General features: G+C 40.1%; 1 protein-coding gene across 2 annotated transcripts in view; it reads right to left on the bottom strand.

The window, feature by feature from the left end:
- Nucleotides 1-458: 458 nt before the first annotated feature.
- Nucleotides 459-12882, bottom strand: part of LOC133570066 (uncharacterized protein C6orf132 homolog) — a 53615-nt gene continuing 41191 nt past the window's right edge. For both annotated transcript variants that reach the window (XM_061922720.1, XM_061922721.1), the window contains 2 exons: nucleotides 8368-10207; nucleotides 459-1130 (listed from right to left, as the gene is read on the bottom strand). In XM_061922720.1, coding sequence (XP_061778704.1) covers nucleotides 1034-1130; nucleotides 8368-10207 — 1937 coding nt within the window. In that variant the 3' untranslated portion in view covers nucleotides 459-1033. The remainder of the gene's footprint in view (nucleotides 1131-8367; nucleotides 10208-12882) is intronic.

The following is a 12882-nucleotide window of genomic DNA, read 5'->3' on the forward strand; positions in this document are numbered from 1 at the left end:
TGAAACTTTCCATGTTCATACTTTTCAGTTGGCCCACATTTCTAAAAAATATTTTTTGGTACTAGTCGTAACTAATATTCTAATTTTCTGAAATACTGAATTTGGGATTTTCAGTAATTGTCAGTACTAATCATCAAAATTCAAAGAAATAAACATTTCAAATATATCACTATTTGTGTAATGAATTGATATAATATGTACGTTTCACGTTCTGAATATAATTACTGAAATAAATCAACTTTTTCATGATATTCTAATAATATGAACAGCACCTGTATCCATTTTATCCCATTTCCTTGTATTAGCATCTTAAATGCACAAAATTCCCTGCCCTCTTGATTGTTTTTCCTTTGCTGGAAAAAAATTACACATCCCTGATCTAGCTTGCAGCTAGATATGCTAAATTAACAGAGAGTAATCACACAAGCTAACATTCAGCACACAAAAAATGAATAGACTTCTGTTTGGATTACAATTTATTAACCAGATTAAGATATTGATCAAAATTGCTTGGATAATAAAATAGCCTTCACATGTACACACAAATACGTAAAGTGTCTAATATACTGTATTTTCATCAGAGTGCATTTATAATTATATAAATAAAACATCCTTTGTTTTTGTTTTTAAAAAGCCCTTCATTATACTGGTAACAGTGAATTACTAGTCCAATCATTTCTGTTCACACTATTAAATGAAGTATTAAAATGTACATTCATTCAACAGGTCAAATGCAACGGCGTTACACAAGAGTAAATGCTTCAAAAGTAAATCATCTGCAGTAAATAAATACACAAACAAGTAAAACGAGTGCATGGCCCGGCCTCTTCGATATTTGACCAGAAGTTGGGGGAACGAACAATACATTCTTTCAATCATGAAGTATTTTTCTACCTGGAGTAATGTTCCTGTTCCTCCACTTCTGCCCCACCCCCACTGTACATATCTCTTCCATGCACATGTAAGGAGAGAAGACAATTCTAACAACATATATATTTTTATACAACAACAATACGGAGGAGTACCGGTGCCATCAAGATGGTCCTTTTCTAATCAGAGTGATGGGCTGATTTGTTCCGGGCCTAATTCGATACGTCATTCCGTACTGATGACTTGACGGTGGTCCGTTGCTGAAAAGGAACACATATGAAACATTAGACTAGACCTCACAATAGAAAAGTATCGAGTGCAAAAGTATACACCAATTACACACTTGCATTTCAAAATATGGGACATTTTCTAGGAAAATAAGGTATTTTAATTTACACCCTCGCCCTGACCCTGACCAGCTTTAGGTAAGGACTATAACTCAACCATTTGCGAAGATATTTATGGAGAGGCAGAGCCAGTAGTCCGACAGAGAGGCAGGGCACACAGGAGCCCGTTCCAAGATGGCGGCGAGGAGGCGTGGCCGGCGGGGCGCGCCGGAATCGATGCCATAAACAAGATCAGGTGTGTGGATCGCGCACCTGGCCACCATCGTCTAATCTCCTCGCAAGGGGTAAAAGGGAAGCAGCAGATGACGATGGGGCAGAAAGAGCGGGAAAACCAGCACATGCAGAGCGAGAGCGAACGAGAGACAGACGAAGACGACGTGGTGCTGAAAAGCAGACGGCAGAACGAGGCGGAGCTGAAAAGCGACCCGACACCAGACGAAGCCTTATTGAAATAATAAATCAAGTCACATTCTGCTCGCTGTCATGTCAATCTTTGGTGGTCAGTGGAACCCGGACTGAGGAAGTCTGTCACAATATTTATAAAAGGTTTTTGTTTTGCTTTTTTAGTGACAGAGATGCCTTTTACGTCTTTATGTGGCTACTGAAACTTCTCAAGGTGGCAGCAACACTTCACAGTGCAATTTAAAAAAAACACTGTCATAATTAGAGATGTCCGATAATATCGGCTGATAAATGCTTTAAAATGTAATATCGGAAATTATCGGTTTCAAAAAGTAAAATGTATGACTTTTTAAAACGCAGCTGTACAGAGTGGTACACGGACGTAGGGAGAAGTACAGAGCGCCAATAAACCTTAAAGGCACTGCCTTTGCGTGCCAGCCCAATCACATAATATCTACGGCTTTTCACGCACACACAAGTGAATGCAAAGCATACTTGGTCAACAGCCATCCAGGTCTCACTGAGGGTGGCTGTATGAACAACTTCAACACTGTTACAAATATGCGCCACACTGTGAACCCACACCAAACAAGAATGACAAACATATTTCGGGAGAATATCCACACCAACATAAATACAACAGAACAAATACCCAGAACCCCTTGCAGCAATAACTCTTCCGGCGCTAAAATATATACCCCCACTCACTACCCCCTAAAACCACCAACACCGTCCACCTCAACCTCCTCATGCTCTCTCAGGGAGAGCATGTCCCAAATTCCAAGCTGCTGTTTTGAGGCACGTTAAAAAAAATAATGCACTCTGTGACTTCCATAATAAATACGGCAGTGCCATGTTGGCATTTTTTTTGTCCATAATTTGAGTTAATTATTTTTGGAAAACCTTGTTACATTGTTCAATGCATCCAGCGGAGCATCACAACAAAATTTGGCATAATAATGTGTTAATTCCACGACTGTATATATCGGTATCGGTTGATATTGGAATGGGGAATTTAACAGTTGGACAATATCTGATATCGGCAAAAAAAAAAATATATCGGACATCTCCAGTTTAATAGATCAGAGCTGGGCAAATATTTTGACTCGGGGGCCATATTAAGAGAAAAATGTGTCTGGAGGGCCAATGTCGGCTGTGTTGGATCCATTATGGATTGAACTTTCACAGTATCATGATAGACCCGCTCGACATCCATTGCTTTCGTCCTCTCCAAGGTTCTCATAGTCATCATTGTCACCGACGTCCCACTGGGTGTGAGTTTTGCTTGCCCTTATGTGGGCCTACCGAGGATGTCATAGTGGTTTGTGCAGCCCTTTGAGACACTAGTGATTCAGGGCTATATAAATGAACATTGATTGATTGATATACACAGCAGCTTAGACGAGGCATTATGCAGTGTGGGTGGGGAGCGTTTCCACAGAGTGTTTCCAGAGGGGGCAGCCTGAAATGCGGGTGTCAGAGACAGACGCGGAAGGAGATTTTTACAACAAAGTTCTAAAGCTTAGTGATATATCAGATGTATCAGATTGTAGGTGGGTTTATTTTTTACCCTTCATGTTCATATTTCACTGTTTTTTGCGTTTTTCTTGCGCTTCGCTTGATTTTTAAAATTATAGTCGATCGAGAGGGGTGTGTGACATTCACATGTTGTCAATATTCAGTGTTTTATCCTTCATAGTTAATATTGTAAACCCCACATTCTTTTTTTTCATGTACATGTCTCAGTCATTCAAAAAAATTCAAATTCCGTTCCCTTTTTTAAGGTGTGTCATAATGTTTTTAGCATTCAATCAGATTATTGTGAGATTTTATAATAGAGTTCCTAAAAATCAGATAAACTGGCCAACAGACACATTTTCTTCTCTAAATTTGGCCCACCTAGTCAAAATTATTGCCCAAGCCTGGTCTAAAGGTTGCTAACAGCACCTTTAAAATGTTGAACGTACCAATCCTGCCTCTTGTTTGCTTGAAAGTATGTTACGCTTATTATGTATCAGCTGTTTTGGTGGAAGGTACATCTTAGTTTTCTATTTCTTAATCATATTTGAAAGTGTTCGTAAAATCCATGTAAAATCGTTAATGCTCAAAGAATTAGCATTAAAGCTAGTACATTTGTTTAAATGCATGTTCTTTATCTTGAATTTCACGGAAAAATACTGTGTATTTTATGTGAATTAATCAGTTTTGCAATACTTTTTAAGTAAAGGCCTCTGAAATGAAACCTAACTGGAGTCTTTATTGAAGCTGGTCCGACAAGTAGAGACCAAACGCAAGTGGCAGCATAATAGAAAACTCTTTTTGTTCAACATAATTTTGAGTTTGTGGATGAATAACAACAAATGTATCGTTGCTGTAATGTTCATTAAACTTGTTTTAGACTAGCAGTCTCATACAAGCGGCCCGCTGGCCAGGTGTGGCCTATCTTTCGTGGCCTCTACTTCACATTATGATTTTGGGCACAGGTGTCTAAATCATTTTAACAATTTTAGCCACAACATTTAATTTGCCCACCAAGTCTTTTACTCGGTCCGTCACATCATTTAATGGGTTGTACTTGTATAGCGCTTTTCTACCTTCAAGGTACTCAAAGTGCTTTGACACTACTTCCACATTTACCCATTCACACACACATTCACACACTGATGGAGGGAGCTGCCATGCAAGGCGCTAACCAGCACCCATCAGGAGCAAGGGTGAAGAAACCATACTATTTTATGCGGGCTGCCACTTTATTTTTTTGTGGCCAGCAAAAGGTGGGAAATACAAACGTAATATAGCCCTTTCTGGGTAAATGTATTTGTCCTTCCAATTTTGACATATTTGCAATTTAAAAAGAAAACCTACGTGACCAACATTTTAACATGTTATTTCTTTGGTTTTTCAACATAAAATGATACAATATCATAAATAAATTACAACAAACATCTCTGTAGGTTGAATGAACAGTAAGTTTTTACCTGCTCCTTTTACTGTTGTTTTGGCATATGAATCCATCTATCCATCCATTTTCTACCGCTTGTCTGGAATGGAGCCTATCTCAGCTGCATTCGGGCAGAAGGCAGGGTACACCCTGGACAAGTTGCCACATTCATCGCAGGGCCAACACAGATAGACAGACAACATTCACACTCACATTCACACACTAGGGCCAATTTAGTGTTGCCAATCAACCTATCCCCAGGTGCATGTCTTTGGAAGTGGGAGGAAGCCGGAGTACCCGGAGGGAATCCATGCAGTCACGGGGAGAACATGCAAACTCCACACAGAAAGATCCCGAGCCCGGGATTGAACCCAGGACTACTCAGGACCTTTGGATTGTGAGACAATGCACTAACCCCTGTTCCACTTTGCTGCCCCACATAAATAATACAAATACAAAATAAATTCATATAAAAAGTGTAACCAAACCTTTTCAGATTAAATGAGCAGTTATTGGACCTGCTACTACTCTCATTTTAATAAACCGCTACTACACCAGAGAAAAGTCACCAATTGAGATGTCCGATAACATCGGACTGCCGATATTATGCTTTAAAATGTAATGTCGGAAATTATCGGTAACGGTTTCAAAAAGTAAAATTGATGACTTTTTAAAACACAGCTGTACGGAGTGGTACACGGACGTAGGGAGAAGTACAGAGCACTTGCGTCTCCCAGTAATACTTGCCAACCCTCCCGACTTTTCCGGGAAACTCCCAAATTTCAGTGCCCCTCCCAAAAATCTCCCTGGGCAACCATTCTTTCTCCCGATTTCCACCCGGACAACAATTTTGGGGATCTGCCGTAAAGGCACTGCTTTTCCGTGCTGGCCCAGTCACATAATATCTACTTTCACACACACAAGTGAATGCAAGGCATACTTGGTCAACAGCCATACAGGTCACACTGAGGGTGGCCGTAGAAACCACTTTAACACTGTTAAAAATATGCGACACACTGTGAACCCACACCAAACAAGAATGACAAACACAGTTGAGGAGAACATCCGCACGCCCTACCTGACCCCGCCTCAACCCCGCCCCCACCCAACTCAACCTCCTCATGCTCTCTCAGGGAGAGTATGTCCCAAATTCCAGGCTACTGTTTTGAGGGACGTTAAAAAAAATTATGCACTTTGTGACTTCAATAATAAATATGGCAGTGCCATGTTGGCATTTTTTTTCCATAATTTGACTTGATTTATTTTGGAAAATCAGGGGTGTCATCATTGTGATGCATCATTCGGGGCATCACAACAAAATTAGGCATAATAATGTGTTAATTCCACGACTGTATATATCGGTATCGGTTGATATCGGAATCTGTAATTAAGAGTTGGACAATATCGGAATATTGGATATCGGCAAAAAAAAGCCAATATTGGACATCTCGAGCCTAAACAAACGCAAACGCCGCAGCACGATAACATGAAGCCACAACAACTTTCAGTTACAGCATGACTGCTAAAGCCAAAAACATATAAACGCCATTACACAACAACATAAAGCCATAACACAACCACTAAAGTCACAACATTACAACATCAAGACGCACGTTACTTTTCCAACTTTCCGCCTCAGGAAGTAGGTCCGGCGGGAAAACTTGCTCCGCCGCCACTTCCTTTCTGGCCTCAAGTTATGTTCAAGTTGTTATATTATTCCCATGGAAATAATGCTTTATAATAGACTATTTATATTATTCACATATGAATAATGGTGTATAATAGACTGTATTTATATTATTCACATGTGAATAATGCTTTATAATAGACTGTATTTATATTATTCACATGTGAATAATGCTTTATAACAGACTGTATTTATATTATTCACATGTGAATAATGGTATATAATAGACTGTATTTATATTATTCACATGTGAATAATGGTATATAATAGACTGTATTTATATTATTCACATGTGAATAATGCTGTATAATAGGCTGTATTCATATTATTCACATGTGAATAATGGTATATAATAGACTGTATTTATATTATTCACATGTGAATAATGCTTTATAATAGACTGTATTTATATTATTTACATGTGAATAATTCTTTATAATAGACTGTATTTATATTATTCACATGTGAATAATGCTTTATAATAGACTGTATTTACATTATTCACATGTGAATAATGGTATATAATAGACTGTATTTATATTATTCACATGTGAATAATGGTATATAATAGACTGTATTTATATTCACATCTGAATAATGCTGTATAAAAGACTGTATTTAAAATGTTCACATGTAAAAAAATTACCTAAGTGTTTATTGTTTGTGAGCGAACCGTGGTGCTGAATTTCCCCCAGGAATCAATAAAGTACTTTCTATTCTATAGTATTGTTTTGTTGCGTTTGTATTTATTGTGGCTTTTGCAATCGTGCTGTGGACTTTGTTGTGTTGTGATTAATGATATTATCTTGTCACTTTTGCATTTGTCGTGTGACCTTTCTCAGCCCCCATTTTTCAAATACAATCATCAAATAAAGTTGCCTACGCAAATTGTGTTATGAGGGTTTTACACGTTTATATTCATGTACAGTATAAATCACTGTTACGGGCAGCCCTCTGAGGGCAGCAATAATTGCGATGTGGCCCTTAATAAAAATGACTTTGACACCCTGGTTTGGGGTATTTGCGGCACACACACCCTGGGTGGCTAAGAGTTGAATATATTTTGGCATTTTTGTATCTCACGCGACAAACTACAAAAACGCTGCAAGCAAAAATTAAAGCACAATAAACACACATTGGGCAACTTTTTAATTTTCAATTTTAGATTTCTAATGACTTACGACCTACCGTAGCTCAATTACGATGATAGCTGCTGGTAAAAGTATTGGTAGTTAACACATTTAATCATGTGATTAAAACGTGATTCTGAAGTGAAGTATATTTGTATAGCGCTTTTCTCTAATGACTCAAAGCGTTTTATGTAGTGAGTTACATTTAAACCGGTGTGGGTGGCACTGGGAGCAGGTGGGTAAAGTGTCTTGCCCAAGGACACAACGGCAGTGACAAAGATGGCGGAAGAGGGGATCGAACCCGGGCAGCACGGTGGTACAGAGGTTAGTGCATGTGCCTCACAATACGAAGGTCATGAGTAGTCCTGAGTTAAATCCCTGGCTCGGGATATTTCTCTGTGGAGTTTACATGTTGTCCCCGTGACTGCGTGGGTTCCCTCCAGGTATAGAATAGGTTGATTGGCAAAACTAAAAATTGGCCCTAGTGTGTGAATGTTGTCTGTCTATCTGTGTTGGCCCTGCGAAAAGGTGGCGACTTGTCTTCCGCCCGAAATGCAGCTGAGATAGGCACCAGCACCCCTTGCGGTCCCGAAAGAGACAAAGCGGTAGAAAATGGATGGATGGGATCGAACCTGGCCCTCAAGTTGCTGGCACGGCCGCTCTACCAACCAAACCACGCCGTCCGGTGAATACTTCATACTTCAACCCCACCTCCAGTGGCACCCACGTAAATGAGTTATTCTGCACTACCTGGAATCCAGACGGCATTGTCATTTCATGAAACATATTTGACTCCTGCATGTGGAAAAATGTCTGGAATGTGGGTTTGTATTCGTCATTAAGAACTAATTGTGGTTTCCCCACCCAAACCGGTTGAGAAGCACTGCTTCAGAGTAGTCAATGTACAGCTTGTAATGCGGTCCAGATGTACTGCCCTATGGAAATAAATCAACACACAGCAGGTGAAGTTGTCTCATGAGCAGGTCTTACCTGTTAGTGGCCTGATATTTTCGAACCACTTTGCCTTGCGTCTCCTGCTTGTGGTTAGTGGTGGTTGTTTGGGTGACTCCGTTAAGAGAACTTGTAGCCTGTGGCCTGGTTTTTGGCAACACAGGCACTTGAATGTTTTCAGAAAAGGGAATGCCCCATTCTTCAGAGTCGTCGTCTGCATCTTCACTAGGAGAGATTTGGTGGTCCAGTTCCAGCATCTTTTTTTGTAAGATGCTCACCACCGTGGTCTGGCTTTGAGACTGAGGGGGCGGCGTATGTATGGGGTCTGCTTTGGGTTTTGTCAGCAAGAAGGGATTCTGTTGGATATTGACATAGATAGGATAGTGTTTTGGCGGAATGTGGTCAGGTGGAAGGGAGTTCATATTTACTTGTGGTGCCTTTTTAAATTCAGGAGTTGGAGAACTAATAGAAGGAGGGGGCTCTGTCATGCTGTCAAAGTCATCAAACTCCGGAGGCGGGGGTAGTAACGGCATACCTAACATTTCCCTATCGTCTTCAGGTCTGGCAGATTTGACATATGAAGGACGGTTGTGCTCTCTCGCCGGTGAAGCTGGTTGCGTAAAAGCGTAAGTTAACCCACTGGACTCTGTTTGATTGCGCTCATGTCCGATGGTCGCCGATTTAGTCCCCCATTTCTGCGTGGGACTGACAGACGTTGGACTAACTTGGACTTGATTTTGATGAAAGAGAGAAGAAGAAGAGATGGATCTTGGAAGGATTGACGATTCGTAATTGGGATTAGTTTGCTGAATGCTTCGTCTGCGTTCATTGTATGTCGCAGTGCCGTTTTCCCGGAATGCAAAGCCCTTGAACCGATCTCTCTCCCGAGCCGCATTCAGGAGAGCCAGAGGAGAAGCTGCAGGCTCCTCCTGAGATGCACTGCTTTCTGCATTTTTTAGGCGGTGTTTTTGATCTAATACCGGACTGAAATTGGGTTTGAAACCAACTCTGCCTTTGAGATCGCCAGAGGTCAATTGAATTCTGCTCCCTTTCTGAAGCTTCCTTGGTTCTTGGTATTGCACCTGGAGAGGTGTGCCAACTTCTGATTTGGGTGACTGAGAAGACAGCATATTTGGTACATTCTCTTTTTGATATGTATCATTTGTGGTAAGTGATTTCAGAGGCGGCTGTGAGGGATGCACATGCTGTGAATTCTTTTGGCGAACGAGCGTGGTTGGTGTTCCCCGGGGAACATTTCTGTCCACCTGGGCCAACATAGCAGAGCCAGAATCCTCCAGGAGTAACATCTGCTTGGGTCTTTTGTCTTGTTCTTTGTAGTCAAGAAGGATTGAGGCGTTGGAAACGGGGTAAAGCTTTGCTGGGTTTTGGGGATTGAATGTGGACTGGGTGCGGGTCTGCACAGGTGGAGAGGGGGCAGGAGTGTGCGGCGGGGATTCCAGGTTGGGTATTGAGGAGAATCTAATTGGCTTCGCAGGCGCGGTTTTAACAGTATTCGATTGTCCTTTGGAAGGCGGCGGCGGTGGGGCGAAATTTGGATGTTTGGGGACTTTGGCTGGAGACGGTTTTGAAATGGAGGTGGGTGACACAGAGCTGTAAGAGCTTGTAGACAGGGGCGTTGGCGGGGGGCTGAATGTGGGTTTTATGACACGGTGGTTCTTTTCCACCTTGACGGGTGGCTGGGGAGCAGCCATAGGAGGCGGCTGAAGAGAAGCGAGTCCTGCATACATTGAGTAGTGCCCCAGGAAGTCTGGTGGAGGGAGGACGAAATTCTCTGGAGGTGGAGGAGGGGCATTGGATGGAGGAGGCGGAACAAATACGTCTTCTTCCACTAAGTCATAGGAAAACACATTTCCGTTGGCTGTGAAAGTAAAGACAGAATCATTAATGAACTCAGCATCCTACAAAACTTAGATTGTTCTGACAAGTGGTGTCAATTTGTCGCGTTTATTGCGATTAAGACACTACCGAGTTGCTAGTCCAATGAATGTAAAATTAACTTTTCAAAAACGACAGCACCATTGCTGAAGACAGAGTGGTAGTCCTTTTTTTTCCAAACTTGATGTAGTGAAAAACTGCAAATGTATGCATGTTCATAATATACTAAAACCATGACCATTACCAATGTAGGAAGGACTTTGTTTACCAATAAAGCAGCTCAACCAGCCACGGCTAACATTAGCAGCGAAGATGTTAGCAATTTAGCAAAACATACCATTAACTCTTCGTCAAATTAAAGTGAAGGAAAACACTCTGCTAATGAACAATCTATATTTTAGCAGCCTATTATAAGTACATCACTTGGCCTTCCTGGAGAAAAAAAATAAGCATATGAGCAGTGTAGCTTTTTTTTTTTACTATGAATGTATGTAACTGAATTTTTTGCGTTTCAATTTTGTGAACTGAATTTTTTTTTGCATCAAATTATGCTGACAATTTCATTGAAAAATGAATCAGTGTATAAAAATTCAGTCAAATTCAATCATATAATACAGTGGTTCTTAACCTGGGTTCGATCAAACCCTAAGGGTTCGGTGAGTTGACCTCAGTGTTCGGCGGAGACTCTAACGCGGAGGTCAAGACACACCCAACTCATCGTGAAAATGAAAACTTCTCCCTATTGAAATATTATGGATACCCCCCCAAACAATGTTCCCTCTAATTTCCATCTGATTTGCAGGTGTGTAATTTGTTGTGAGTTCCTGCACTGTGTTGCTTTTGTTCTTTGAACAAGGTGATGCTCATGCACGGTTCATTTTCTGCACCAGTAAAAAAAACATATGACTTTGCCTTTAATTTGAAACAAACATTTGTTTTTATTTTTCACTAAAGAAGGGTATGGTGAATGCACATATGAAACTGGTGGGGTTCGGTACCTCCAACAAGATTAAGAACCACTGATATAATATCACTGTTCTGCGAAACTTTTTACAACAAAGTTCTGCAGAACAATGATATTCCATGGAGCATCATTATCCAGCACATATTGACACGTACTAACTCATGTGTCACATAAAAAAAATGGAGATTTTAACTGTTGGAATATTTTTTTTAGTTTGAAAATATTCAGTGGGCCGCATTGACGTGTTTATTATGTTGTATCATGCCCAGGTTGCCCAGTTAACTGCTTTTATATGCTGTTTTGCAAGACCCTTGTCACGTGACTTCAAACTCCGCAACTCATTGGCTGGTCCTGAGACATGATCGATTGCTTTGGCCTTATTTGACCAGAAATGCGTCTTGCTTTTTAATAGCAGCAAATAAAAATTTGCACTGATTTTTTTAACATTATTTTTATACACTGGATTTTTTTACATAGATTTTTTTTTATTTTTTTTTACAAAATTACAAAATTCAGTTCATAAAATTTGGACGCAAAGAATTCAGCTTAAATAAATTCAGTGTCAAAAAAGTTAAAGACACAAATTAACCTCTATGAAAACAACTAATTGTGACAGCAATAGATGGCAAAATGATCGCCTGGAAAAATCAATAGAAGTCTTCACAAATAATATTACTCTGATGATTAACTTGTCTGATGACTGTATTATGCTGATAGTATATATTTGTACCAAGAATTGATTAACGTGGACCCCGACTTAAAAAAGTTGAAAAACTTATTCGGGTGTTACCATTTAGTGGTCAATTAGACTGTACTGTGCAATCTACCAATAAAGGTTTCAATCAATCAATCAATCAATCACTATTATGAATATGAAGCGTTAAATGTGTTGGCGAAAAAGCAAATTTTGTGTCATTGCCTCTGTCTTTTTACACTGTTAAAATCAAATGCTGGCAAAGTATGAACGACCAACATTGTGTGTTGCCAAAGTATCCCCAGCACGTAGAAAAGTGCGCGTAGTATGAAGTTGGTGTTGATGCACTGCACACTTCCATGTCAAGTTCTTTATTTGAGGGGACGATGCCCAGAAACATTAAGATCAAAGACAGATATGTTCCGCACTAGATTATAGTTAAATAGCTAATTTCAGTCTGCAGTCCCTGACTACCTACAAACCCCGTTTCCATATGAGTTGGGAAATTGTGTTAGATATAAATATAAACTGGAAGAAGTTATTTGCAAATCATTTTCAACCCATATTCAGTTGAATATGCTACAAAGACAACATATTTGATGTTCAAACTGATAAACATTTTTTTTTGTGCAAATAATTATTAACTTTAGAATTTGATGCCAGCAACACGAGACAAAGAAGTTGGGAAAGGTGGCAATAAATACTGGTAAAGTTGAGGAATGCTCATCAAACACTTATATGGAACATCCCACAGGTGTGCAGGCTCATTGGGAACAGGTGGGTGTCATGATTGGGTATAAAAGCAGCTTCCACGAAATGCTAAGTATTTCACAAACAAGGATGGGGGGAGGGTCACCACTTTGTAAGCAAATTGTCGAACAGTATTAGAACAATATTTTTCAACAAGCTATTGCAAGGAATTTAGGGATTTTCCCATCTACGGTCTATAAAATAATCAAAAGGTTCAGAGAATCTGGAGAAATCACTGCACGTAAGCAAT

The sequence above is a fragment of the Nerophis ophidion genome, linkage group LG16 (genome assembly GCF_033978795.1).
Source record: "Nerophis ophidion isolate RoL-2023_Sa linkage group LG16, RoL_Noph_v1.0, whole genome shotgun sequence".
NCBI classification, from domain to species: Eukaryota; Metazoa; Chordata; class Actinopteri; order Syngnathiformes; family Syngnathidae; genus Nerophis; species Nerophis ophidion.